At 35.4% G+C, this 24,924-nt stretch overlaps 1 protein-coding gene across 1 annotated transcript in view; it reads right to left on the bottom strand.

Moving 5' to 3' along the window:
- The window catches only part of WASL (WASP like actin nucleation promoting factor), a 68,069-nt gene that overhangs the window by 20,027 nt on the left and 23,118 nt on the right, over nucleotides 1-24,924 (bottom strand). Inside the window, exons 2-5 of the mRNA XM_035021031.1 lie at nucleotides 11,010-11,144; nucleotides 8,801-8,887; nucleotides 6,859-6,955; nucleotides 3,506-3,529 (exon numbers count right to left, since the gene is read on the bottom strand). Coding sequence (XP_034876922.1) covers nucleotides 3,506-3,529; nucleotides 6,859-6,955; nucleotides 8,801-8,887; nucleotides 11,010-11,144 — 343 coding nt within the window. The remainder of the gene's footprint in view (nucleotides 1-3,505; nucleotides 3,530-6,858; nucleotides 6,956-8,800; nucleotides 8,888-11,009; nucleotides 11,145-24,924) is intronic.

Here is a 24,924-nt window from a genome sequence, read left to right on the forward strand (position 1 = left end):
CAGAATACAGAAAATTAGTATTAGCTGAGAAATTAGAGTGTTTTTCTACACTTTTCATCTTATAGATGAAAACTAAGGATGAGAAGGGTCAGGTGACCTATCTAAAGTCACACAATTAGTGGCAAAAGCAAAGGTGAACTCTATCTTGGTTCCTAGTCCACTACCCTATTAATTACTACTGTACTTTTTACACTAAAGTCAAACCATAAGGTGATTGATAATGCTAACGTTACCAATGTTATCATATATCATTTCCTTATCAATTAGTTTTCTCAATTTATATAGTTCAACAGTCCATCATTCAATAAATATAACTTCCAAAACTTAGAAAAAAAAAAAACTCCTACATAATCATGGGATTTAGGTACTTGGTTATTTCTGTTGACAATAGTCACTTACTTTAGAGTTTGAAGGTGTTTGGAAGTAAGTTTAAAACGGTGTTCTAAAGCCCAATTAAATATTTGTTTCAAAAGTGACAACCTGTGTAAGGCACGGAGTCATTTTTTAATAAAGTTTATGGAAGATCTCGTAATACAGATACTCTTATATCACTTCTAGTAAAAATTAAATTATTCCATTTATGAAATTGTACTCATCCTAAGAACATATACTAAGTAAATATATAATGGAGGGGGCGGTTTCCCTTCTTTAAAAAAAAAACAAAAACCAGTCAAATGACAAATTACCATTTTCTGATTAAAGACAACTGTCACAGAAAAGGCTTTTTAATACTCTCGCTGAACAGCATTTCTAGTTAATCTTTAGAACTAAAAGAACAAACTGAAGTCTTCCCCTTAATTACATAAAAAGCAGAGAACTCTCACCAAGGTAAAATAGTTGAGAAACAGGTGGCCCAGAGGCCTCTGATGTCAAGCAGTCATGAAGCTGAGAACAAATCATTGGAAAGCATCTAAGCTAAAAGGTGAGACTGACCGATAAAGAAAAAAGAAAGATGTATGGATTAGGAGTTAGTGAGGAAGACACTGAATTGCATTTCAGGAGTATATGTTACTTCTACATAAAGTGTCTTTTTAATAGTTATGATTTGACAAGGTCTACTAAACTGATAATCCAAATGCGGATTTAAGACAAAACACCCGAGTGGACACAGCAGGGTGGTTCAGGTGTCCACTGCGCCTGACAGTAGGGTAGAGTACCAAATGCAGGAAAGTAATATGCTGCCCTCAAAACAGCGGTCTCCACAGAGTGGGGAGAGCAAGACAAATGACTGCACTGCAGGAAAAAAAATACGAAAACTTCTATTAATTATTTCATCCTTTACTGTGTATGTAATATGTTAATACCATATTATATGTATATTTTATAAGGAAATATACAAATGCTGGCAATACATGCCATATAATTTTGCCTTTTAATGATACTATTTTTTTAAACTCTCATTTAATGAAAAGAAGTTTGGGATCACTGTGCCGAAGGGTTAAAACTACAGATCTAAAGATTTAAAACCAAGAGCAATCACAGAGAAAGAAACTATTTAATTATGAGTACCTCTCCTACTAGGAGTAATAAAATTGCAAGACACCACTGTCACCAAATTCATGAGGTGCCTGGTAGCTCAGTCGGTTAAGTGTCAGACTCTTGGTTTGGGCTCAGGTCATGATCTCAGCAGAGTCGGCTTGTCCCTCTCTCCCTCCCCTTCTGCTCCTCCTCCCGCTCAGAGCTCTCTCTCTAATAAGTAAATAACATCTTAAAAAAAAAAAAAAAGAATATCCAAATTCTGTGTATTCACGGATTAGGTGCCTCTTCAAAAGTACATTTTATATGTACTGAAAACTCCATAAAGTATTTATATTGTTAACTTTAATTATTTATACAACATCTACACTTTAAAATCTCAGGTTACTTTTCCCAAAGATGCCACTTCTAGGAAGCCTTCCCCACTGGTACTCAACACATGCTTACAGAATGCAGAATAAATTCAAAAGGATTAAAATATTGAGCATGCAACAAGGGAAAAAAATTCTAACACTGCTGTAAGAGTTCACAGATGAAGGACTTCTGACTCAGCTGCTTCTGCTTCCTTTGCCTCTGCCTCGTATCAGCTGTGTAACTTAAGGCATGTTATTTACCCAGTCTAGGTCTCAGTTTCTCCTTCAAAATCTTATGGACATAGCATAGTGATTAAGGGGCCAGGCTGTGGAGTTAGACTGCTTGAGACTGAACCCTGCTCTACCACTTACTAGTTTTGTGACCCTGAGCAAGTTACCCACCTTTGCCCCTGTGTGCTCTTCTATAAAATGGGGATAATAGCAGCCATTTCATAAGACCGCTGGACAGTGCGTGGCTGGTAGTAAATGATCATTACATAGTAGCTGCTAAAATTATTGTTGTCATTGTCTTCATCATAACCAGTATTTAGTTATACTATGCTAAGTACTTTGATTACTTCGTTTAATCTCCACTGCAGTCCTATAAAAAAGTATTAAAATTTCCACTTAAAAGACAAAGTCAAAGTATATAATACTTGGCACAAGGTAAGTCTTACTGAAGGTAGTCATTTTTTAAAAAAATTATAATAAGGTAAATAATCCAAAATTTAATACAGCAATATTTGGTTCATGTTTTTATATCAGGAAAACAAATTTAAGGACAAAATCAGAAATATATCTGATTAAGAGAAACAAACCCTAACAATCACCAATAGCTGTCACACATTGTTTGTTTTCTGGAATAAGCTATCTAAATTCTAATGAGAGGATGTGAGATGCTTTAAAAAAAAAAAAAAGCCATATTTTCCATTATAATTAAGGTTCCTGGAGCAATGGTTCCTTTCCTCCACAGGGTCAGGGACCCAGTTTAAATGTGATGAAAGTTCTGCATCCTCTCTCCCCAGAGAAAATATATACACTTAAGAATTTACCACACTATTTCAGGGAGGGTTTATGGAGTCCAGGATAAGAATTTTTGCCCTAAAGATGTGGGACTTTGTCCTTTCTATTTTGGAATGTACACCTTTCTGGTATATATGTTTTTGTTTTTTTAAAATGAATTCTCAATACTTCAAGTGCTCATCATCAAATTAAGGAGGGTAATATACAGCTACTATTACTTCTAAACACACCATTAAAGTCAGTGCTCATTCTCACAGAGGCTAGTTTCATATTACCAGTATGAAATAATATTTCAAAATAAAAAAACATAAATCTTAAAGTAAGAAGTGAACAAGTATGCTACACAAAATTTACTACCTTTAAGGAAGATATTAAGTCAAGATTATACAGTTCCTAAACTTAATCAATTGTCAATACAGAATGAAGATGTAATAGTGATCTTCACCCTACATAGTCCTCCTTCATCCTATAAAAAAGCCAAAGAATAGTACATTTCTAAGACTCATCTTTGTTATTTTTAAAATGACACAATAAACTACAGTATTTGATCACAGATATTAAAAATTAAGTATTAATGTATGATACATGTTTCTAAAAGGATTAAACAACCATCCAAAATCTTCTAGATCAATAATTTGTATCTAAGAGCTTACCATTTGGGGGGTCTCGTCTCTTCTCTGTTAGAAAATAAATTAAAATAGTATTATTAGACATACACAATACAAAAATCAACATAAAAAATTAATTCACCTAAATTCTGTCTTATTCCTAAATCAATGTATAAGTGGCTAAGAAAGGTTTCTCTTAGGAACTGACATCTGAATAAAATAAGAGAGGGAACAACATATTTAAAGGCCCTAAGGAGGGAACAGCATGAAGGAACATCATGAAGCTTGGACTAGAGTGAGCCAACAGAAGAGTAAAAGGAGACCCAGGGACTGGATCATATAGGGTCCCACAGGCCATGGTAAGGAATACAGATTGTATTCTATATATGATAGGAAGCTATTATAGGGTTTTCAGTAGGGCCAGTGACATAATCTAATCTATGTTTTTAAAAGTTAACTTTGGCTACTATGTGGAAAAGAGATCGTAGGGGGCACTGAGTGGCAGCAGGGAGACTAGTGAGGGAGTTATGGTAGTCCAGATGACAGATGATGGGGGCTTAGATGGGGGGGCGGGGCAGCAAAGGTGATGAGAAATAGATCCGGGATACGTTTTTGAAGGCAGAGACAACAGACTCACTGATAGGATTTACGAGAGACCATGGTAAGCCAGAGCAGAGCCTTCTACCAAGTTGGGGAAGATGTGGAGAGGAGTAGGAACAGGTCTAACTGGGGTTAGGGAACATGGCTCAAATGTTCTGCTCAGACATGTTAAGTTTGAAGGTTATTCTGATGCCCAATTGAAGTAAACAAGTCTGAAGGTTGGGGGAAACGTCAACAAATTTGGGGGGGCATCAGCATATGGAGAGTTTTCAAAGCTACAGGACTCAATGAAATCGCAAGAGTAATGAGAGATCTGATCACTAAAGCAGACCAAAATGATAATAAAAAGCTATAGAAGATTAGGAAGGAGTAAATCGAGGAGAACTATCAATCCATTGCACTCAGACTCTTACATACCAAGTTTGATATCATTTTGGCTTTAAGAAATTCAAAAGTGGTTGAAGAATTTTAAACAAATGTAATTTCCACAGATTTTCTAATATAAAATTGCCCAAAATTATAAGAGAAATACCCATAAATAAGGATATAATAATTAGTTTATAAACAGCCATAAACTAAAATTAATAGGATTTAACTGGGGGACAAGTTAAAAAATCCTGGCAATGGGAAACACAAATTTATTACTCCATCTGGTGGTCTGATGAAGTAACTTTCTGAAACACTGGACATAAGCAAGTCCTATCTATGTCAATGAATGTCAATCTCCCATTTCCCAGGTGATGTTATCTCTGCAACCACAGAGGAAATACTTCTTAAACTGATAACACAGATATGGAAATATACTGAGATAAATATAAAGTTCAGAGGATAAGTTCTAAAAAGTAATTTACAAATAAGACACAAACCGGGCTTGAGAGCCATTCATATGAAAAAAGTGAGAGTTTGGTTGAACAAAGAAGAATGGGAGCTATTGGTGTGAGGTATTTGCTAGAAACATTTGCAGAACAGTGTTTAATCAAATCAAGAGGTATTTTAGTATCAACTAGTAAAACTACTTGTGGAGTACTGTGTTCAGATATGACCACAGTATTTGAAGCTGGATCATTTCTTCAAATCTGGACCATCTGAAGAAGACATAAAAATCTATAGTGGATTCAGAGCACAGTATTCGGGATGATGCGTCTAGAAACTACATCATGTGAGGAGTAAGAAATTGAAACTGGTTAAACTAAAGAAGTAAAGGCATGAGAACATGATAGATGGCTTCCAGTATTAAATAGCTACTGGGAGGAAAAGAAAACAGACTAATTCTTTGTTGCTCCCAAAGTCAGACTCCATGCATCTAAGAAAGAGAGGGGAGGCTGGAGTTTGACTTAGCATGAAGCACTACCCAATGATCAATCAGCGGCCTCCCTGATCTTTCTGCTTCTGAAACACCATGCTTACAAGTTTAGGAACTACATAAAACAAAATTCCTGTACCAGCTGAAAGACACCTTTAAGTGACCTTCCTTTTTCAAAGTCAATTAGTCTATATTTTAAGAAATATTTTTTACTTGTTTTGATTTGGAAATGTCACATATTTTGACTATAAGGAGCCCCACAGAGCCCCTGGCCTAGGACCTGACTATGTCACTGAAGTAGAGCACTGAACCATAAATTATTCTATACCTTTAAATCCTTTCCTAGCATGGAATCGAGTAATTCATGTCCTTGGTCCCAAAAAGAAGTAACAAAAAACAGGTCCCTGATAATTCTGTTTACTCATTACAGTTGAGGTATAATAAGGCAATTGTGAGGCAAAACTTAGTTCATTTTATTTTCATTTTTTATCTCACCTCCCTCTTGAAAACCCATTAAAATAACAATAAAGACGTACAAAATGGAATACATGATTTTACATTTCTGTTTTCTGGATCCAATGTCTTATTTTTTCAAGGCTTAGTTCCTTTTAGTGGTAAAGCACATCCTGGAATACAGTGATCTTCAAAACTGTGGTAACATGTACCCCCAGATGTACAGAAAAACTTTCCAAGGAGCGTATGGCATAGCTAGTTTGAAGGGGATCTATTTGGTGATCGCAACTCCCATATGTCCTTTCTCCTAAAACTCATCTTCTTAAGATGTTGATTTTAGAGAGATTCACCTTTCCTAATCACCCTTCTCCCACCTGATGACAGAAAGGCCTAGTACACTGTTGTCAAATATTTCTATATCAATAAATTTAAAATTCTATACTAGACTGCATCATTCTCTATTTTATATGTATTACAGTCTCATGCATTAAACTACATTCCTTATGGTTTTATAATAGACAACATTAGGGCAAAACAGAGACAAAACAATGTTAACAGACTTTGTTTGCAATTTCGCTTATTTGCTTCTAGGCTTACCTAAAAAGTCTTTGTTGACAAAGTATTAAATATTCTAAGAATGTAAGTTAAGAACAATGCCATAAAAATGCAAGTTTAAGAGTCAGTATACATGGAATGTTATCAACAAAAAAGGTTATCAGAATGAGTTCTTCAGTAAATTTGAGAAAAATTAGTTCTTAATAAAAATATTTCTCTTAAGGATTAGTGCATTTTTTTTTTTTTGGAAGGGGCCAGAGAATAAATATTTTAGGCTTTGTGTGCCATAGTCTTTGTTGTAACTACCCAACTGTTGTGGCACAAAAGCAGCCATTAGATGTATTATACAGACAGAATGGAAACCAATGAGCGTAGCTGTGTCTCGCTAATACTTTATTTATAAAAACAGGTGTGGGCCAGATCCGTCCCATGAGCCATAGTTTGCCAGCTCCTGTTCAAAAGAATTAAAAAAAAAAAAAAAGTTTACCAGATTTCCTTTGTCGCCGGCCCAACAAGTCTGTAACTGCTTTTCGGAATTTTTTTGCTTCTTCTTCATTGGCAAAATTAAGAGCAACTTGACAAGTCTGAAATATTTTTATTAAAAAAGGTAAACAACAAAAAACATGAGTCTAGCTTTATTTAATAAAAAAGTTGATAACAAAGTACATTTCTAAAGAAGGAAAGCTGAGTTTACTAGCAGACAAGAGCTTAGCTTAGCTTAGTTTTAATTTTATCTGAATAACTTAAGAATACTGAGAGCATGGAGAAGGCAAAGTAAAAGACTACTATTAGAAAAGTTGCCTCTCACAGTAGACATTCAAATATTAAATGGAATACTCCATCTTTTTTTTTTTTTTTTTTTAAAGATTTTATTTATTTATTCATGAGAGACAGAGAGGGAGAGGCAGAGGGAGAGAGAAGCAGGCTCCAAGGAGCAGAGAGCCCGATGCGGGACTCGATCCCAGGACCCTGGGATCATGACCTGAGCCGAAGGCAGACGCTTAACCATCTGAGCCACCCAGGCGCCCTGGAATACTCCATCTTCAACAACAACAAAAAGAGCAAATTGAATTTGATCTTTCAATAGAACTCTACAAAATAATTTGGATTTCAGAAAAGGCAAACACCGGAAAAGTTGGTCAAATGCAGGTCAGCTCTATCTTCACTAGGTTGTATGTATTATTTAAATTATAACCTTAATTCAGATAAATTATTAAAGATGTGGAAACACACTGACATCGATTATGGCATTTTATGCACACTTTTATATATGTACATATATTTATATTTTATTAAGAAAAATGTGAAAAATAACAGCTAGAGAAGAAAATACTTTTTGAAAAGATACATCATCTAATCTAAACTTTTTTCTCATTATACAAAACTTAGGAAATACAAATATGAAAATAAAGAAAATTAAAATCGCCTATAACCTAGTTAGACAATCCCTGTGAGCATACAGTATGGAAATGCTTCTAACATCTTCCTCAAGTTTATGCAATAAATTTTTTTTTTTTTTTAAGATTTTATTTATTTATTTGAGAGAGAGAGAATGAGAGACAGAGAGCATGAGAGGGAGGAGGGTCAGAGGGAGAAGCAGACTCCCTGCCCAGCAGGGAGCCCGATGCGGGACTTGATCCTGGGACTCCAGGATCATGACCTGAGCCGAAGGCAGTTGCTTAACCGACTGAGCCACCCAGGCGCCCCTATGCAATAAATTTTTAAAATTCTATTCTCCCCTTATACACATTTATTGTATTTTTGCACTCTTCTAGGCCATGAACTATTCTTTCACAAAATAATTTGAATGGCAATATAACATTCAATATTTAAAAGATACCATGGATTAGTGGGCAAGTAAGACTTCATTTTTATACATAAGAAAACTAAATACCGGAAAGATTAAGCTATCTATCCAAAGACAAAGATGACAAAAAACCAAATTTCTTTTCTACATAGCAAATTATATTTACAATACTCTTTGGAATCTTTTTTTTTTTTTTTTTTTTGGCCCTTTAAAATCTTAGACATTTCTGGGGCACCTGGGTAGCTCAGTCGTTAAGCATCTGCCTTCAGCTCAGGTCATGATCCCAGGGTCCTGGGATCAAGCCCAAATCAGTCTCCCTGCTCAGCAGGAAGCCTGCTTCTCCCTCTTCCACTCCCCCTGCTTGTGTTCCCTCTCTTGCTGTCTCTCTCTCTCTCTCTCTGTCAAATAAATAAATAAATAAAATGTTAAAAAAATAATAAAAATTAAAAAAAATCTTAGACATTTCTTCCTATTTAGCTATACTATCTATGAAGAAGCTTTTAAAAGTAAAATAATTCTTTTTACTTTATACAATGTTTACACGGAAAGCTCATAAATGCTTTCCACAGACAAATATAAAAACATTTACATTAAACAGGGCAATAAAAAAAATATGACTTACATCTCCAGCAAAGGTATGAAAATATCCTCTAGGACTATTATATACAAAGTTATTGTATAGCTCTTGTTCCCACAATAGTTTCCCATCCTAGAAAAAAGTTAAAATAAGAGTTACCAAAAAGATAATCTCTAGGAATAAAACAAAATAGATGACTCATATTCAGGGAATTAGCTTTTACATGCACAGAAAACACACGTGTATAAAACATAAATAACATAATTTAATCAGTAATTTCTTAACAAAAGAGTACATTCTGGATGTTTCTTTCAAAAAACTACATAGCAAATGAGTTTAATTCAGTATGCTAAGACACAGTCTCATTAGCCTTGTATTCCCAAATACAGTTACTCAAATACAAAACTAGAACAATTACTAGATCATCATTGTTAGATAGAAGGACTAGAATACTGTTGTACATGCACTGATTATCAATGCATAGTTCCATCAGCAATAGACTGCTATCAAATATTACAGAACAGTTCATGCTCTCTTCCTCAATTCTGTAGATTCTGGGAGGGTCAAATATACCTTCTCTGTATTGTTCATTAACAATTTTTGAATCCCTAACTTATACACAGTGACCCTCTAAATAAATACAGGTAAAAGCAGTTAGTGTTGATCATGTGCAGAAAAAGACTGATGATTAAAGTGCACCGAGGTTAGAGTATAGTTAAGAGAACCATGGATGACTGGATTGTCCTATCTATGGCTGCAGTAGAAGAAATATAATTAACCTAATACCAAAGGTGGATAACTGCAAGTATTCAGCATTGGTTATCTATAATTAGAAATAAGTGGTTAGAGAAATATAAGTATTGTCCTATTCCGAAATCAAAGTTCTACCTAGACCATGACTTAAAGATATTCAGAAAACACTGTACGCACATATAATGCAATTCCTTTCTTCTCAGTGGAGTTATATGCACACTTGATTTCTAAACAGTGCTTCTCACTGGTGTTGAGAAATATGTCATAAAAACTAAACAGTTTTTTTCGAAACATGCATGTGTTCCCTATCCCCTAGAATCACTGCCATAGTGAGCGCCCACTACAGGAATATGCCATGTCTCTCAGCTGTCCTGGGGGATGGAGAAGCGGATGTTAAGCACAGTTACAAAGTACAGTAACTTAAATCTTATTTAATCTCAGGGAAACACTTTGCATTAGAACCAGATGGTTCTCCCATTTTACAAATAAATAAGCCAAGGCCCAGAGAAGTAAAACAGTTTGACTACAATCTATCTATCCTTAAGCATCATCCAGGAGAGTTCAAAGTCAGTTTATTTTTGGTAATTATTCCATTATACTTATTGCCATATCATATAAATATTACAAAAGCCTACCTATAGAAAAGGTTTTGTTTTTTTTTTAATTTATTTATTTGTTAGAGAGAGAAAGAGTGAGGCAGGCAGAGGGAGAAGCAGGCTCCCCGCTGAGCAGGGAGCCCAATGTGGGACTCGATCCCAGGACTCTGGGATCATGACCTGAGCTGAAGACAGACACTTAACCGACTGAGCCAACTAGGCGTCCCCTATAGAAAAGGTTTTAAAAGATAAATGGAGGCTTCATCTCTGCACAAAGGTAATTACTTCTACGGTAACTGTAAGAGGGTGAATACCTGAGAATGGGCATTGAATCTAGGACAATATGGATTTGTGTTTGAATGTGAGAGGTACAAAGCTGCGAAAATCTGAACATACCTATGTTGAGACAACATAAGGAAAAATGGGTAGCAAACACATTATTATAGATACTGTATCATGCTTTAAACCTAGGATGAAGTAACTAACAGTACATACTAAACTAAAATATACTTCTATAGTTCCTTGAAAGGACTATATATGCTACTCTGTAATGGACAAAATCGAATAAAAGAGTACCATTAGAAAAAGAGAAAATATAAGGAAAGCCCACGATGTAAAGGTATTAAAAACAAAAACAAAAAAGTCCTTTAATATGTGGTGGCTGTGGAAAGATAAAATAGGGAACTATTCATGTTCTGGCTTATGACCTATTCCTGTTTGGTTGCAATGCCCATGCTTCATTATCTAAAACCAAGCTTCACTCTTCTAATATTAAGTATAATTTAACAATACATACAGGATGAACAAAAATTATATATATAACAATATATATAAATATATATAAAAATTATAACTGAGGTTAAAAAACCTATTCACCTACAGTTTAAAGTGGAAACAAAACTCACCTTAATATCAAATATTCTTAAAAAATAAGATCTCTGTGGATTGTCCTTAACAAGACAAGCGACACCGCTGCACTTCTTTGACCACATACAGTTACGATCTGCTGCATATAACTGTACCACTGCTGAAGACATAGTCTGGAAAATATAAAATTTATAGCCATTATGTTCAAAATAACATTCAGATGACCACAGCCCCTGCTGACATCTTCATTGCAACCTCATGAGAGACATGCAACCGGAACCACCCAGCTATACTGCTCCTGATTTCCTGTCCCACAGAAACAAGGAGATAATAAACATTTATTGTGGGGTGCCTGGGGGGCTCAGTTGGTTAAGCGACTGCCTTCGGCTCAGGTCATGATCCTGGAGTCCCGGGATCAAGTCCCGCGTCGGGCTCCCTGCTGGGCAGGGAGTCTGCTTCTCCCTCTGACCCTCCTCCCTCTCATGCTCTCTGTCTCTCATTCTCTCTCTCTCAAATAAATAAATAAAATCTTTAAAAAAATAAAAATAAAAAAAATAAAAATAAACATTTATTGTCACTTTAAGCCATTACTTTTTGAAGTAATTTCTTATGCAGTAGTAAATAACACAATATCTACACTAAAAATAACTATGGAAAGCAAACATTTACTGATGCTTAGAATGTGTCAAAAATCATGTTAAGCACTTTAAACTCAACTCCATTTAAATTTATTACTATTATAATCTCATTTTATGCTTGCAAACCCAAGGTTAAAGGGATAAATAATTTGCCTCAAATCACACAGCAAAGTGGCAGAGTTCCAAAGAAGACAATCTGTGACTTCAGATCCTATATTCTTACTCCCTGTAATATACAGTAGTCCCCCTTTATCCATGGGGCATACATTCCACGACCCCCCCAGTGGATGCCTGAAACTGCAGATAGTACAAATCCCATATATACTATGTTTTTTCCTACATATCTATGATGAAGTTTAATTTATAAATTAGGCATAGTAAGAGATTAAAAACAATAATGAAAAGTAAAATAGAACTATTACAACTATTGTAACAAAAGTTATGCAAATCTGGGATCTCTCTCAAAATATCTTATCATACTATACTCATCCTTCTTCTTGTGATGATATGAGATGATAAAATGCCTATGTGAGCAGATGAAGTGAGGTGAATGCCGTAGGCATTATGATGTAGCGTTAGGCTACTACTGACCTTCTGACAATACGTCAGAAGGAGGATCATCTGCTTCCAAACTGCAGCTGACTGATCATGGGTAACTGAAACTGTAGAGAGCAAAACCGTGGATAAGGGAGGACTACTATACCATTTTCCAATACAGTGAACATTTAAGTAATGAAGTAGTAGTGTTAGTAAAGGCTGATGTCCATATAGCAGTTAACTACTTTAGTACGGTACTAAATCAAACCAGAGGCAAGATTTGAAGGTACAAATTATAGGGCTGGGCACTCTGAACATACCATCATCCTGGAAGATACATTCTAATATCACCTTTTTATTATTATTTTTTAAGATTTTATTTATTGGACAGAGAGACAGAGAGAGCACAAGCAGGGGGAGCGGTAGGCAGAGGGAGAGGGAGAAGCAGGCTCCCCACTGAGCAGGGAGCACAATGCGGGCTTGATCCCAGGATCCCGGGATCATGACCTGAGCCGAAGGCAGACACCAAGCCACCCAGTGCCCCTCTAATATCACCTTTTTTAAGGATGGCAAAACTAAGGGAAAAAAGACATTAAGTGACTTGCACTTGGCCATGCTTGAGAGCTATACATGAGAGCTATACTGAAGAGATGAAATTTGAGTTATTATTGTACTAATTTTCTCTAGGATATACCTAACTAGTACCCTTTTAGATGTGTAAGAGAAAAGCTAATTGTTACAAGCAAGGAACACAGCACATTAAGTTTTACCATGTTGCCACCTCCCTCAGGGCAGCATCATGAAAAATGGAAACTTTAGTTTAATTCTAAATTAAAGTTTTTTTTATATTATAATTCCGGACGTTAACTATTCGATTTTAGTTTCTGTAAGAGTGATACACAGCACTTAAAAATCCTTTGAAAATAATAATCATGTTTTCTGGTCTAAATCTAGTGATTTCACTCCAAAACTAGAAACCAACGAAATAATTTAAAATACAACAAAAATTTATTATTTGTAATATAAATATGAAACAAAATGTCTATATAAATACATTAGTTATGGTTTTTTTTTAAATAAAAGGAATTTAAATAACCGGAAGTGACGAATGATTTAAGTAAGAACAGTACATAAGAAAAAAAAAAGAACAGTACATCAGTTCAGTGAATACTGGGCATTGTTAAAGAAAATAGACTACATTAAGATTTAGAGATAAAGCTGTTTTGGGTTACTTAACTATGGCTGGGGAATGCCTTCCTTTGATAAGAGGATTCCAAAGAGCTAATATACACACACACACATACATATGCAGGTCTTTTATAGTAATAAAGTCAAAAATGTAAGATCAGTGTACTTTTGGGGACCAAAATATATAAAGACTTTCCTAAGTAACACTACTCCATGTTATGTTTTTAAGTTTTGTAGACCAAACTCATCTCTGAATTTCAGAATCATGAATAGGACACAAAGCAGCAGGAAAATTTCCACAAGAGCCATTGAAAAAATTATGAAGATAGCTTAGAAACATAAAATGTATATACTAAGATACTGGGCTTAAAAAAGGACACTGAAGAAAGTTGAGTATGCCTTTGACCTGCTCAAAACATACTTTGTTTGTTCTTCTGCAATTGTAATACATATCATCATCTACTTGGGCTCCCTGACCCCAAACTCCTAACACTAAAAACTTAAAAAAAAAAAAAAAAAAGGGGTTTGCATATATTATCCAAAGGTATTAAAGACCAGGCTGAAGGATTCAAAATCAGATGAGTAAATTCATTCTAAATCAAATTCATACAAATTAGAGCTCTTGTAGTATGATGCTGTCAAATGCATTCACTTCTAAAAAGAGAAACAACTAGGAAAATAGATACCAAGAAAAAAAAACATCAAAAAATCCTTTTAGGGGCACCTGGGTGGCTCAGTCGGTTGGGCGTCCAACTCTGGATTTCAGCTCAGGTCATGATCTCAGGGATCATCTGATAGAGCCCCGTGTCTGCTCCCCACTCTGCAGGGAGTCTGCTGGTCTCCCTCTCCCCCTACCCCTCTCCTACCTCACGCGAGCACGTGCGCACACTCTCTCTCAAATAAATAAACCTTTTAAAAAAAAAAAATCCTTTTTTTTTTTTAACCAAAAAACAAGAAGTAACAGCTTGCGAAAGAAACAACGTATTATCAAATAGAGTCTGAAATTCCATTATGGAAATTCCCTTGCCAAATGACCAAATATTAACATGTACAACACTGAATGTATATGTGAACTTAAAAAAAAGTAACAAAAAACTAAAAATCCACATTTAAACATTTATATAAAATTCTTAAAACATCTGCTTAAGAAATAAAGACCTGTGAAACAGTTCAGTAACATTCCACATAAATGTGGTTGGTACTATAAACCTCATTCTAAAACAATTTATAAAATTTTAATACTGAAGAAACCACCTAATCATAAGCTATTTTCAGTAACTGGATTTTCAAAATTTTGCTACAATCGTATCATCAGTCTAATATGCCCCTTTCACTCCCTTTTATCTTAAACTAGCAAAGTCTAAAATTATATAAATTTTATATAAATTAATCATTATATAAATAATTCTGGAAAATTACAGTGAATGCAAGAATAGCTTACACGCATAAAATTTAATATATAAATGCTAGAAATATAAAAACAGTGACTATCCCTTAGGCTCTAGATTGACAGTGGCTTAATTAAGTTTTTAAAAACATTCCTTCCATTCCTTTAAAGTAATTACAGCTAATCAACTCCATTACTTCTTGTCTTTCATAACTGAGAAGGTATTATTAAAAAACAACGGAGGGACAAGTGCTTAGGAAAGGAAATCTATTAGCCCAATAATGTTAGGGTTAAAATTTGTTAATTAAAGGAAAAAAGTACTATATCAACTTTTGTAGAAATAGAACCTGTCCTACCTTACGCATTCCTGATATTTCAATACTAAGTTATTGCCATAGCATATTCATCCTCAGAACTTCGTCAAGGGCGGAAATAAGATAAAGGATGAATTCTGGGATGTGAATCCTTCCCACTGTCCTTCAATGGGGCAATTTACCTCTCAGGCTTACTCTGCACTGTTAGGAACGATTTCCCTGATTCCGTATGTTAAATGACTTTTTTTTTTTTCATATTTCTAGAGTACAGAATACCTTGTGTAAATCTTATTACATCACAGATCTTATTCTAAAATAGGATATTTTTTTCTTTTGACTTATTACCCATTAAGTAGACTGCTTAATTCCCTTAAGCACCTAGTTTCTATACCAGAGTATAGAAAGTATAGTTTCTAGACTACACTTTCACTTCATCTACACTTTGCTCGAAGTAAGCAAACATTTGCTAAATTAAAAATTACATATTCTGATCTTGATAATACTACTATGATAATGCCCTTGATTTTAGGATCCAGATCTTGGGGATATCTGGGTGGCCCAGTTGAGTTGGTTAAGCATCCGACTCTTGGTTTCGGCTCAGGTCCTGATCTCAGGATTGTGATATGGAGCCTGGCAGAGCCTGGCATCAGGCTCTGTGCTCAGTGGGGAGTCTGCTAAAGTTTCTCTCTCCCTCTGCCCCTCCCTGCTTGCTCACATACACTCTTTTTCTCTCACATAAATAAATAAACTTTTAAAAGGATATGCATCTTGAAGTATTATAAAGGGTATTATATTGGCAACTTACTCTCAAGTGATTCTGAAAATAATAATATGTATGTGTATATACATAGAAGAAACCCTGGTAAAATGTTATAAATGCTTGACAAATCTGAATGAAAGATATGCAGGAATTCTTTGCACTACTATATTTGCAACTTTTCTGTAAGTATGAAATTATTTTGAAATTAAAAAAATTTTAAAGCCCAAATGATTCATAAAAGTGTAAGACTCTCAGCCTCCTTCCACAGCCATGACAGTCTTGGGAAGGTGGTTCTCTTCTCAGAGCCACTGCTACCTGTCCACATATAAAGCACCACCCACAATGACCCAAAACTAAGAAAACTACCACTTCTTCAAATTCCTTCTATACTGACACCAACTTTGTTAAAAGAAACTTCATCCTGAGTTAAGACTTAAATCACAAATATCCATCACTTCTATAGTTTAAATTCTTTTCACATTATCAGAACAACCGTGTTATATAACAGGTCAGAATAAGAATTTTAGATGAGGAAAATAGATGTTTCTTTTATTACAGAATCAGCTAATAACAGGAAAAGACTGGAAGATACTAGGTCTTATAGATTCTTGCTTGACAACCAATCGCCTACAAGTACTAAGGGGACTTAACAGTGAATAATTGTCTACAACTATTATTATTTTAATAGTCCAATAAATAAACAATGTTGTTAGAGGAAATAATTTTTAAAGATATATATTCAATTAATATCCAAAATAAACTGAGTGTGGAAAAAAAAAATCACATGATTGAATAAGTAAGTCTTTTCTATGGTTGCAATGGCCTAGATTAATAGTCAAAACACTCCAGCTTTTATGTGTTGTGTGTACCCAAGTACCTAAAAACTAATCCAGGAAAATCCACCGTAAGTTTTCTTACTATATAAAGCTATTTTAAATATGTTCCTAAATACTCTGATGATATATTCATGCGAAATGTCCCATTCGTATCATGAATATGAAATTTTAATATGAAGCATAAGAGGAATCACAAAAGTAAAGAAAAATAAAGAATTTGGTTGTACTTCAAATAAAAATTAAAAATTATTTAAACAAGGAATCTGGCTGAATTCTTATGATTACTTTAACTATGCAGTGATCTCAAGGAGCCATTTTCTAAATAATTAAAGTATAAAAACACCGCAGTTACAGGTCACCTAAAAAACCCAATACAGAAACCAGCAATTTAAAAAACAGAAGCAAGAGTCCTGATTGGTGAGTACCAGTGAAAATTATCCAGAAAAAGAAAACACAAATAATTTACTCTGGAAAGGAGAGATTTCATCACCTGGTAATTTCCAGAGTGTGAACCAGAAAAAGAAAGAAAAAACAACAGAAAAAGGAAGAAACTAAAAAAAAAGAATACATCAAAGATAGAAGACTCCACAAGAAACAGTAATTTTTATTTTTATTTATTTATTTTTCTTTTATTTATTTATTTGACAGAGAAAGACACAGCGAGAGAGGGAACACAAACGGGGAGTGGGAGAGGGAGAAGCAGACTCCCTGCTGAGCAGGGAGCCCGATGCGGGACTCGATCCCGGGACTCCAGGATCATGACCTGAGCCAAAGGCAGTCGCTTAACCAACTGAGCCACCCAGGCGCCCAGAAACAGTAATTTTTAAAAAAGCAAAGTTGGAGGACTAGAAGAAGAAGAGGATGAAAGCAGTAAGTAACAGAATCTCAACAGTGGAAAAAAAATGGAGCCACGTGAGAACAGCTGCAGTCTTGTGGATCAAGCAGAAATAGTCTTTTAGGCCTTAGGAGCTGTTTAAGAAAACAACCATGTTAGGTATACTCATTTACCAAATGTTTACTGAGTACCTATTGCATGCATGGAACTGTGATAAATGGGGATGGGTGGGAATGAAAGTGAGGTCAAGTAAAAAAATTTATTACACAGGCATGGTCCTCATGAAACGGGTTCTAATGGGCACACAGACATTAATAAATATTACAAACGCTATGAAGGAAAAATTCAGTACGCAGGAAAAATGTAAAACCTACCCAGCATGGGAAGGCTTCCCAAAAGTAACAATTTACCTAAAGGATGAAACTGAGTCAGGTGAGCAAAGGGGTGAAGGGAAGAGGGAGTGGAAACAACATTCTATGCGGACATATCAACAAAGACCCTACCATGGGAAAATGCTAAGGGAGTTTGGGGAGCTGAGAAAGAGAACAGTGGCATGGAATGAAGCTACAGACTTCATATTGAAGTAACATAAAAAAATAGCTCACCTCTGTGGTTTAGAGAGATAAACAGCCACGTGTAGTTTGGAAAACCTTGTCTGGAGATGTGGTACAGTGGTTTATTATTCCTATAATGGCTTTTGATGCCCCTTAGTATACCAGTTCTGGTATACTCTCCTCCCCCACTGACCCTGGGTTTGTCCATATAACTTGCTTTGACCAACAGGACCTCTGCAGATGTAAGTAGAAGCTTGAAAAATACTTGTACAATGTGGCTTGCCCTCTTGGAACTGCTGCCCTAAAATCTTGGGGTGAAAGAGCATATGGAGAGCAAGGCCCCCATCATATTACTTGACTTTGCTGAGTCCAGTTCCATTCAGACCTGCCAGCTGAATGTCACTGCATGAGTGAGCACAGGTTACAAAGTAACCACTCCACCAATCCACAGAATCATAAAAAATAAACCGATGCTGCTTTAAGTCCAACATTTTTAGGTGGTTTGTTTGCAGCAATATGTAGGAGATTATTTTTTAATATAATAGATGGTGCTAGCTCCTTTCTCCCATTCATTTATATTGAACTTGTGTTTAAAATTACCAGTGAAGTCACCAAAATTTTTTATCTACAAATCATAAAGTTCTAGAGCTCACTCTCACTATAAATGCATATTCTTTTTTGGAATCATTTTTAAAATGCACTTTATATCCAAAAGGCTTACTAAAAAGTATGTACTGAACAAGAGACTAGGCTCACTCACTAAACCACTCATAGACACACATCAATCTCATATGGTGCCTGTGATTTAAATTCATACATCAAAAAATTATAAATTATGTGGCAAAGACCTTTAGCATTACCTACAATCAAAATTATAGATGCTAAAACCACAAATGGCAAGTTTTACTGTACTCTTAATTTTCTACTTGAAGGATAACCATATATAGATAAAGGTGAGAGTAATACTGATCTCATTACAGACTGGGTTATGTTTGCGAATAGGTGAGGACACTGTGTTAAAAGAGCAGCAAACAGGTGTTGGCTTGCTCTCCTCTGCCTCTCCCTTCCCTGCAGGATAAGCGGACCTGCTGAAAGGAGTTTTTCTTCCTTCCTCTTCTGTCTCCTCTTCCCTTTGTCTGCCTCTCTCTTACAAGGTCAGTAAAACCTATGGTAAAACCTGAAGTGTGGGTTTCAATTTTCAGGGAATGAAGGTAGAGGTAGGAAGGAGGTTCCCTAGGATTACCACCTCAGCTGACCGAAGGTTAACATTTACCAGTTGAGACCCAAGCCCTGGTAACAATAGGTGTATAAGTGTATAAAATATATTATAAAATTATAAAATATATAAAGTATATTATAAAGTATACTGTTTCATAAAATATACATTACATATTTATAAAATGGTACATATATTTTATGTGTATAAAACATAAGTATATATATTTATATTTATTATATATTTTTATTATAAAATATACCTATTTATTCATTATAAAAATATATTTTTTATTCTACCACTTTCCTGTGCAAATAACAGTTTGGGAAGAGAAGGTGGAAAGGCAGGTAGTTTGGTCACTGACAGGATTTCAGTGTTCCTGAACCTAATACCACTTCACCATAAATTTATCCAGAGTATAATCCAAACCCCTCATTTTACAGAAGAGGTCAATTTATTTGCCAAAGGTCATCTTGGTCAGCTCTGGATGAACTTCACAATCAGATGCTCATTTTATATTTACCATACACTACTCACTGATTCATCTCAGTTCCTAATGTTATATTTTTGCCCTATCCCATCTAAATGATTCTCAAAGAACTATGTATCTTTAATATAATTTTATTCATCTACTAATCACATTTGGTTTACCTTATTTTGGGGGAGTGTGGCGGGGGGTTAGTGGTGGTGGAAAACAAAGGGTTGCTAGTGCATGAGAAGAAAGGATCTTTATGAAAAAAAAACTTCAAACAGATATAAGTTATACGTCCTGGGGTCATAGGTAGATTTACCATGAAGTCTGTTAGTTTAAGCTTTACTTGGAAGCTTTAAGCTTTACCTTTACTTGGAAGAGCCCCTTACAAGGTCTGGCTCATTCTCCTTTGGGGATCACGTGAGGTAGCAGCAACCCCAGCCTCACGCTTAGGGACTCTTCTCTAGCTATCCTTGAAGGTTATCCTGGTACTTCCATCAAGGCTGTACTATCTCAACATCTGCCCAGCCCCAGCAAATAACCTGTCCCCTCTTGGACCACAAAATGCATCCAGACCCAATCTTTAACCCCAAGGAAAAGGTCTGAATGACTGCTGTCTAGCTCCCTGCTGGGGGTGGCATACTAAGACCAAACTTCACAAAGTGGGGATGGCGATGGGGAAGTGGTTCAGCCAACTGAGATCAAAGGGCTGGAGTTTTCCCCAGGTAAGAAGCACCCTCTAAACAAACTGAAGGAAATTAAAGATGTATTATTACCAGTAACTGGTTTCAGGAAATTTCTTTCAGCTTCACAACTATCAACATTTTGATCAAACATACTAGAGCAGGAGTCTTCTTCTGTAAAGTGCCAGACAGTTAATATTTTAGGCTTCGCTGGCTATTTGGTCTCTTTTACCTCTGCTGCTACATGTGTACAAGAACAGCCATAGATAATTTGGAGATGCATATGTTCCAATAACACTTTATTTACAAACACAAGAAGGCTGGATTTACTATGCAGGCTATAGTTTGCCAAGCCATGTGTAAACAGAAAGGTTCTCTCTAAAAAAAATATAAAATTGTTGTCATGTAAAGAGGTGTTCAGTGAAAATGTAGCTAAAGTAGATAGGAAAAAAGTATCAAGGTGTATCAGTCAATTAATAATAATAGCAATAAGTTATAATAATAAGTAATAAGCTATTATTCTGGATTTTGTGATGTTTATGGTATTTTTTTGTTGTGATCTTTTCTCATACTATATAACTATTCATTTTTATATTAATTTTGGATTCTTTTTTTGAAGAGAATCCCTCCAAATTGTCTATGTTTCAGGCCACAAAACCTGGACCAGCCTTACTGGGAGTAAGAAAATGATGCATCAGTTGCAGCAACAGAACTCTGTATCAAAAAAAAAAATGAATTATCTAAGTCAATATATTCCTTTTGCCTAACTAAACTTAATGTAGTAACTTTTTAACATACAATGACCTTGCCCACATAAGAAAACTGTGGCCAAGCAACTTCAAAAAACCACTCAATAAAAAAAGTGTGAAAAGCCAGTGGGTACATATGTGTGTATGTGGATGGGCTACAAGTCTTTTATAGTCAACCTTCTATCCAAAGTAAAAATCCTTCATATAACATTCTTAATAGATAATTAAATAACATTTGCTTGAATGCTTGCTGTAATGAAGAGTTCACAACTTGAGGGGAAAAACTCCTATTGTTGAGCAACTCAGAAAATTAATACTGAACCTAATCCTGTTTTCCTGGCAATTCCCACTCATAGGTATTTAATTTCTAATCATTCATTTAAATATCTGTTGAACATGTGCTATATGATAGGCACAGGGCTAGTTATTGTAGCTATGATGCTATAAAACTGGAAATGTACACTGTTCCCCACTAATTGCAGCATACTTATATCTGTGTAATGGTAATAACATTTTCACTTCCATGAAGATGTACGTGTTCCAACAACCCTACTTCTCAGGTCATCTCTTTTTCAGCAGGAATTTATTTTGATTATCTTCATCTGACCTGATTTATGGATTCCTTATCAGTCTGGTAAAATGAAACAGATAATATTTACATGTGGTCTGAACAGTGCAGAACGTGAACAAAATGGTGGAGGAAATAATTTGTTTCTAATTGCAAAAAGAAATGCATGTGTGGCCTTATTCTCCTCTATCACATGGTATACAGAAGACACATGGGACCATCTTTTTCTAAATCATTATCCGCTCTCACCTCCTGATCTTCCATTTCAATTCTGTGCTCTCAAAAACAAAACACTCTCTCTCACCATCCTTTTCCCTGGCTAATTCTGCTCACCTTTCAAACCTCAGTTCAGATGTCATCTATCATATCCCTTCCCTGACTTCCTCAAAGTGTTACAACTTAACTGTTAATATCTCACTGTTTATTAGAATAACAACATAAGCTTGCCTAACAAGACACTTTAGTTAGCTTCAGTCATCAAAACTCGGAAGGAGGAATCACTTTTTCTTTTCACTGGGCCTTACCAAGAAGATTCTCTTAAAAAGTCACTGGACTGGTTAGATAATTAGGTCCTCTCAAACTACACCAATGGTCAGGTTAAACATTTTTTAGTAGACAGGAAATGCTAAAGAATAAAATGAAATATAGAATTAAAAAGTCTATAAGCAAACATGCTGAGAAACTTAAAAGTTCATTAAAAAAACATAAGGAGGGGCGCCTGGGTGGTTCAGTCGTTAAGCATCTGCCTTCAGCTCAGGTCATGATCCCAGGGTCATCCTGCATTGGGCTCCCTGCTCAGTGGGAAGCCTGCTTCTCCCTCTCCCACTCCCCCTGCTTGTGTTCCCTCTCTCCCGCCTCTCTCTATCAAATAAATAAATAAAATCTTTAAAACAAACAAACAAACAAAAAACACAAGGAACACAGTCAATAATATTGTAATAACGTTGTATGGTGACAGATGGTAACTACACTTTTGGTGGTGAGCATATGTTGTACACCTAAAACTAATGTAAGACTGTATGTCAACTATACTTCAACAATAAATAATAAATACTTGGAATAGGAAAAATTATGATCTCTGATGTAGCTAGTGTAAGAGTTTTCCCACTAGCACACAGAGATACTAATAATAACAATTCTCTGAACGGAAACCCAGTTGAGTGCTGCTTGGACAGAAGATCTGCCATAAATCCTCTGCAATAGAGCCCACATACTCAGAAAATATATGCAAGCATTACTCAAACAATCTTGCTTATGCAAAACAGTAGCAGATCTACAAGATACTGAGATAAAAGTATCTAATAACTAGCAGGGATGATAAACATTACATAAACAAAGATAATATAACATACAGTGTGAAAGAAGAGCTGTAACTGACTAGCAATAACCCTAAAAAAGTTAAGTCTTAAGCATAGACAAAATGAACAAATTCATAAGATGCAGCATGATATGACAATTTGTATCCTACAATAATGCTATACTTCCTTTGGAGCAAGGAAACAGAGCATAGTAAGATATATGGTACCCAGATTGTTCACACAGATGATCTAGTTTATCATATAGAAGTTAAAATAAATTTAGTAATGTGTTTGGTCTATTTTACTAAAACTAAACTAAACTGTGTGAAAAGAGTAACATATTTTAGAAAGCCTTCCATCAAAATCACTGGAATACTTCAAATCTTACATCTGTTAATTCAGATCTTCAAAACCTTAATATTATCCAAAATTATTCAGGCAACTGGAATTTTCTAGGTCATCAAGAAAAATAAACACTCAACTCATTAAATTCAGCTATACAATGAGATACTATACCGCTGCTAAAAAAAAAAAAAGAGAGAGAATGAAGAAGCCCTAAGTAATGATAAAAATTCTCAAGACACATTGTTATGTGAGAAGCAAGCAAGCTGTAAAATGAAAGGTATAGCATGTTAACATTTGTGCACAACAGGAGGAGCAAGAATCCGTATTTGCCTCAGTATGCATAAAACTGGAAAGGGACACAGTAGCTAGCTGTTTTATGTATGTACAGGGTGTTTTGTCAGGGAAGAAAGGACTAGGCAAATCCAAGATAGGATGGAAAAGAAACTTTTTACTTTCATACATTTTGATTTTAAACCATGTGACTCTTTTAGCTTTTCAAAAAACTAAATAGTGATTTGAAAATACGCAAGACAAAGAAAAAGACCTATTCAAGTCCTATCATGTTATAAGTCTGGGGGAAAAAAGGTCTTTGTGAACTGTAACTCAGGAGGAATTTCTAGTAGCTTTTAAAAAGCCTTCCCCTTAAAAATTAAAAGTGAACACTGCTGAGGGGCGCCTGGGTGGCTCAGTCGTTGAACGTCTGCCTTCATCTCAGGTCATGATCCCAGGGTCCTGGGATCCAGCCCCGCATTGGGCTCCCTGCTCCGCAGGAAGCCTGCTTCTCCCTCTCCCACTCCCCCTGCTTGTGTTCCCTCTCTCGCTGTGTCTCTCTCTGTCAAATAAATAAATAAAATCTTAAAAAAATAAATAAATAAAAGTGAACACTGCTGAATATAACACTACACATAACATACTGTAGTATCTGAAGGCATAAAGTAATAAAAAAGCAAACTTTGGCTACTATAAAGAGACAGCAAAGGCCAATGTCTATGCTTTCTTTCACAAACTTTCCCTCTGAGTCTTCTGAACTTTTAAACATGATTAATCAAGACAAGCAAGTTTAAATAAAATTCAATTGGCTTTGTCTTCCCTATTTGTTATTCTATATGCAACTCATAATTATGCAAGCTTTTATAGTCACAAGGATGTGTGTACATATTATATACACATATGTATATATGTGAGTACATATATTATATATACACACATTTCTTTTGTACACATTATATATTATATCCATAAACACATTTAATTTGCTTGACTTTCACATGTACAATCAAGGTGGGGGAAAGACATGCAAAGAGAAGGTTAATCTGAGAGTAAACCGATAGTTTAAATTCAACATACAACCTAACTAAGGACTTTAAATTCAACATTTGAATAGACTTTTTTTTTTTAAAGATTTTATTTATTTATTTGACAGAGAGAGACACAGTGAGAGAGGGAACACAAGCAAGGGGAGTGGGAGAGGGAGAAGCAGGCTTCCTGCTGAACAGGGAGCCCGACGCAGGGCTCGATCCCAGGACCCTGGGATCATGAGCTGAGCCAAAGGCAGACGCTTAACAACTGAGCC

The sequence above is a fragment of the Mirounga leonina genome, unplaced genomic scaffold, assembly GCF_011800145.1.
Source record: "Mirounga leonina isolate KUSES-001 unplaced genomic scaffold, KU_Mleo_1.0 Mir_174, whole genome shotgun sequence".
In the NCBI taxonomy this organism is placed as follows: domain Eukaryota; kingdom Metazoa; phylum Chordata; class Mammalia; order Carnivora; family Phocidae; genus Mirounga; species Mirounga leonina.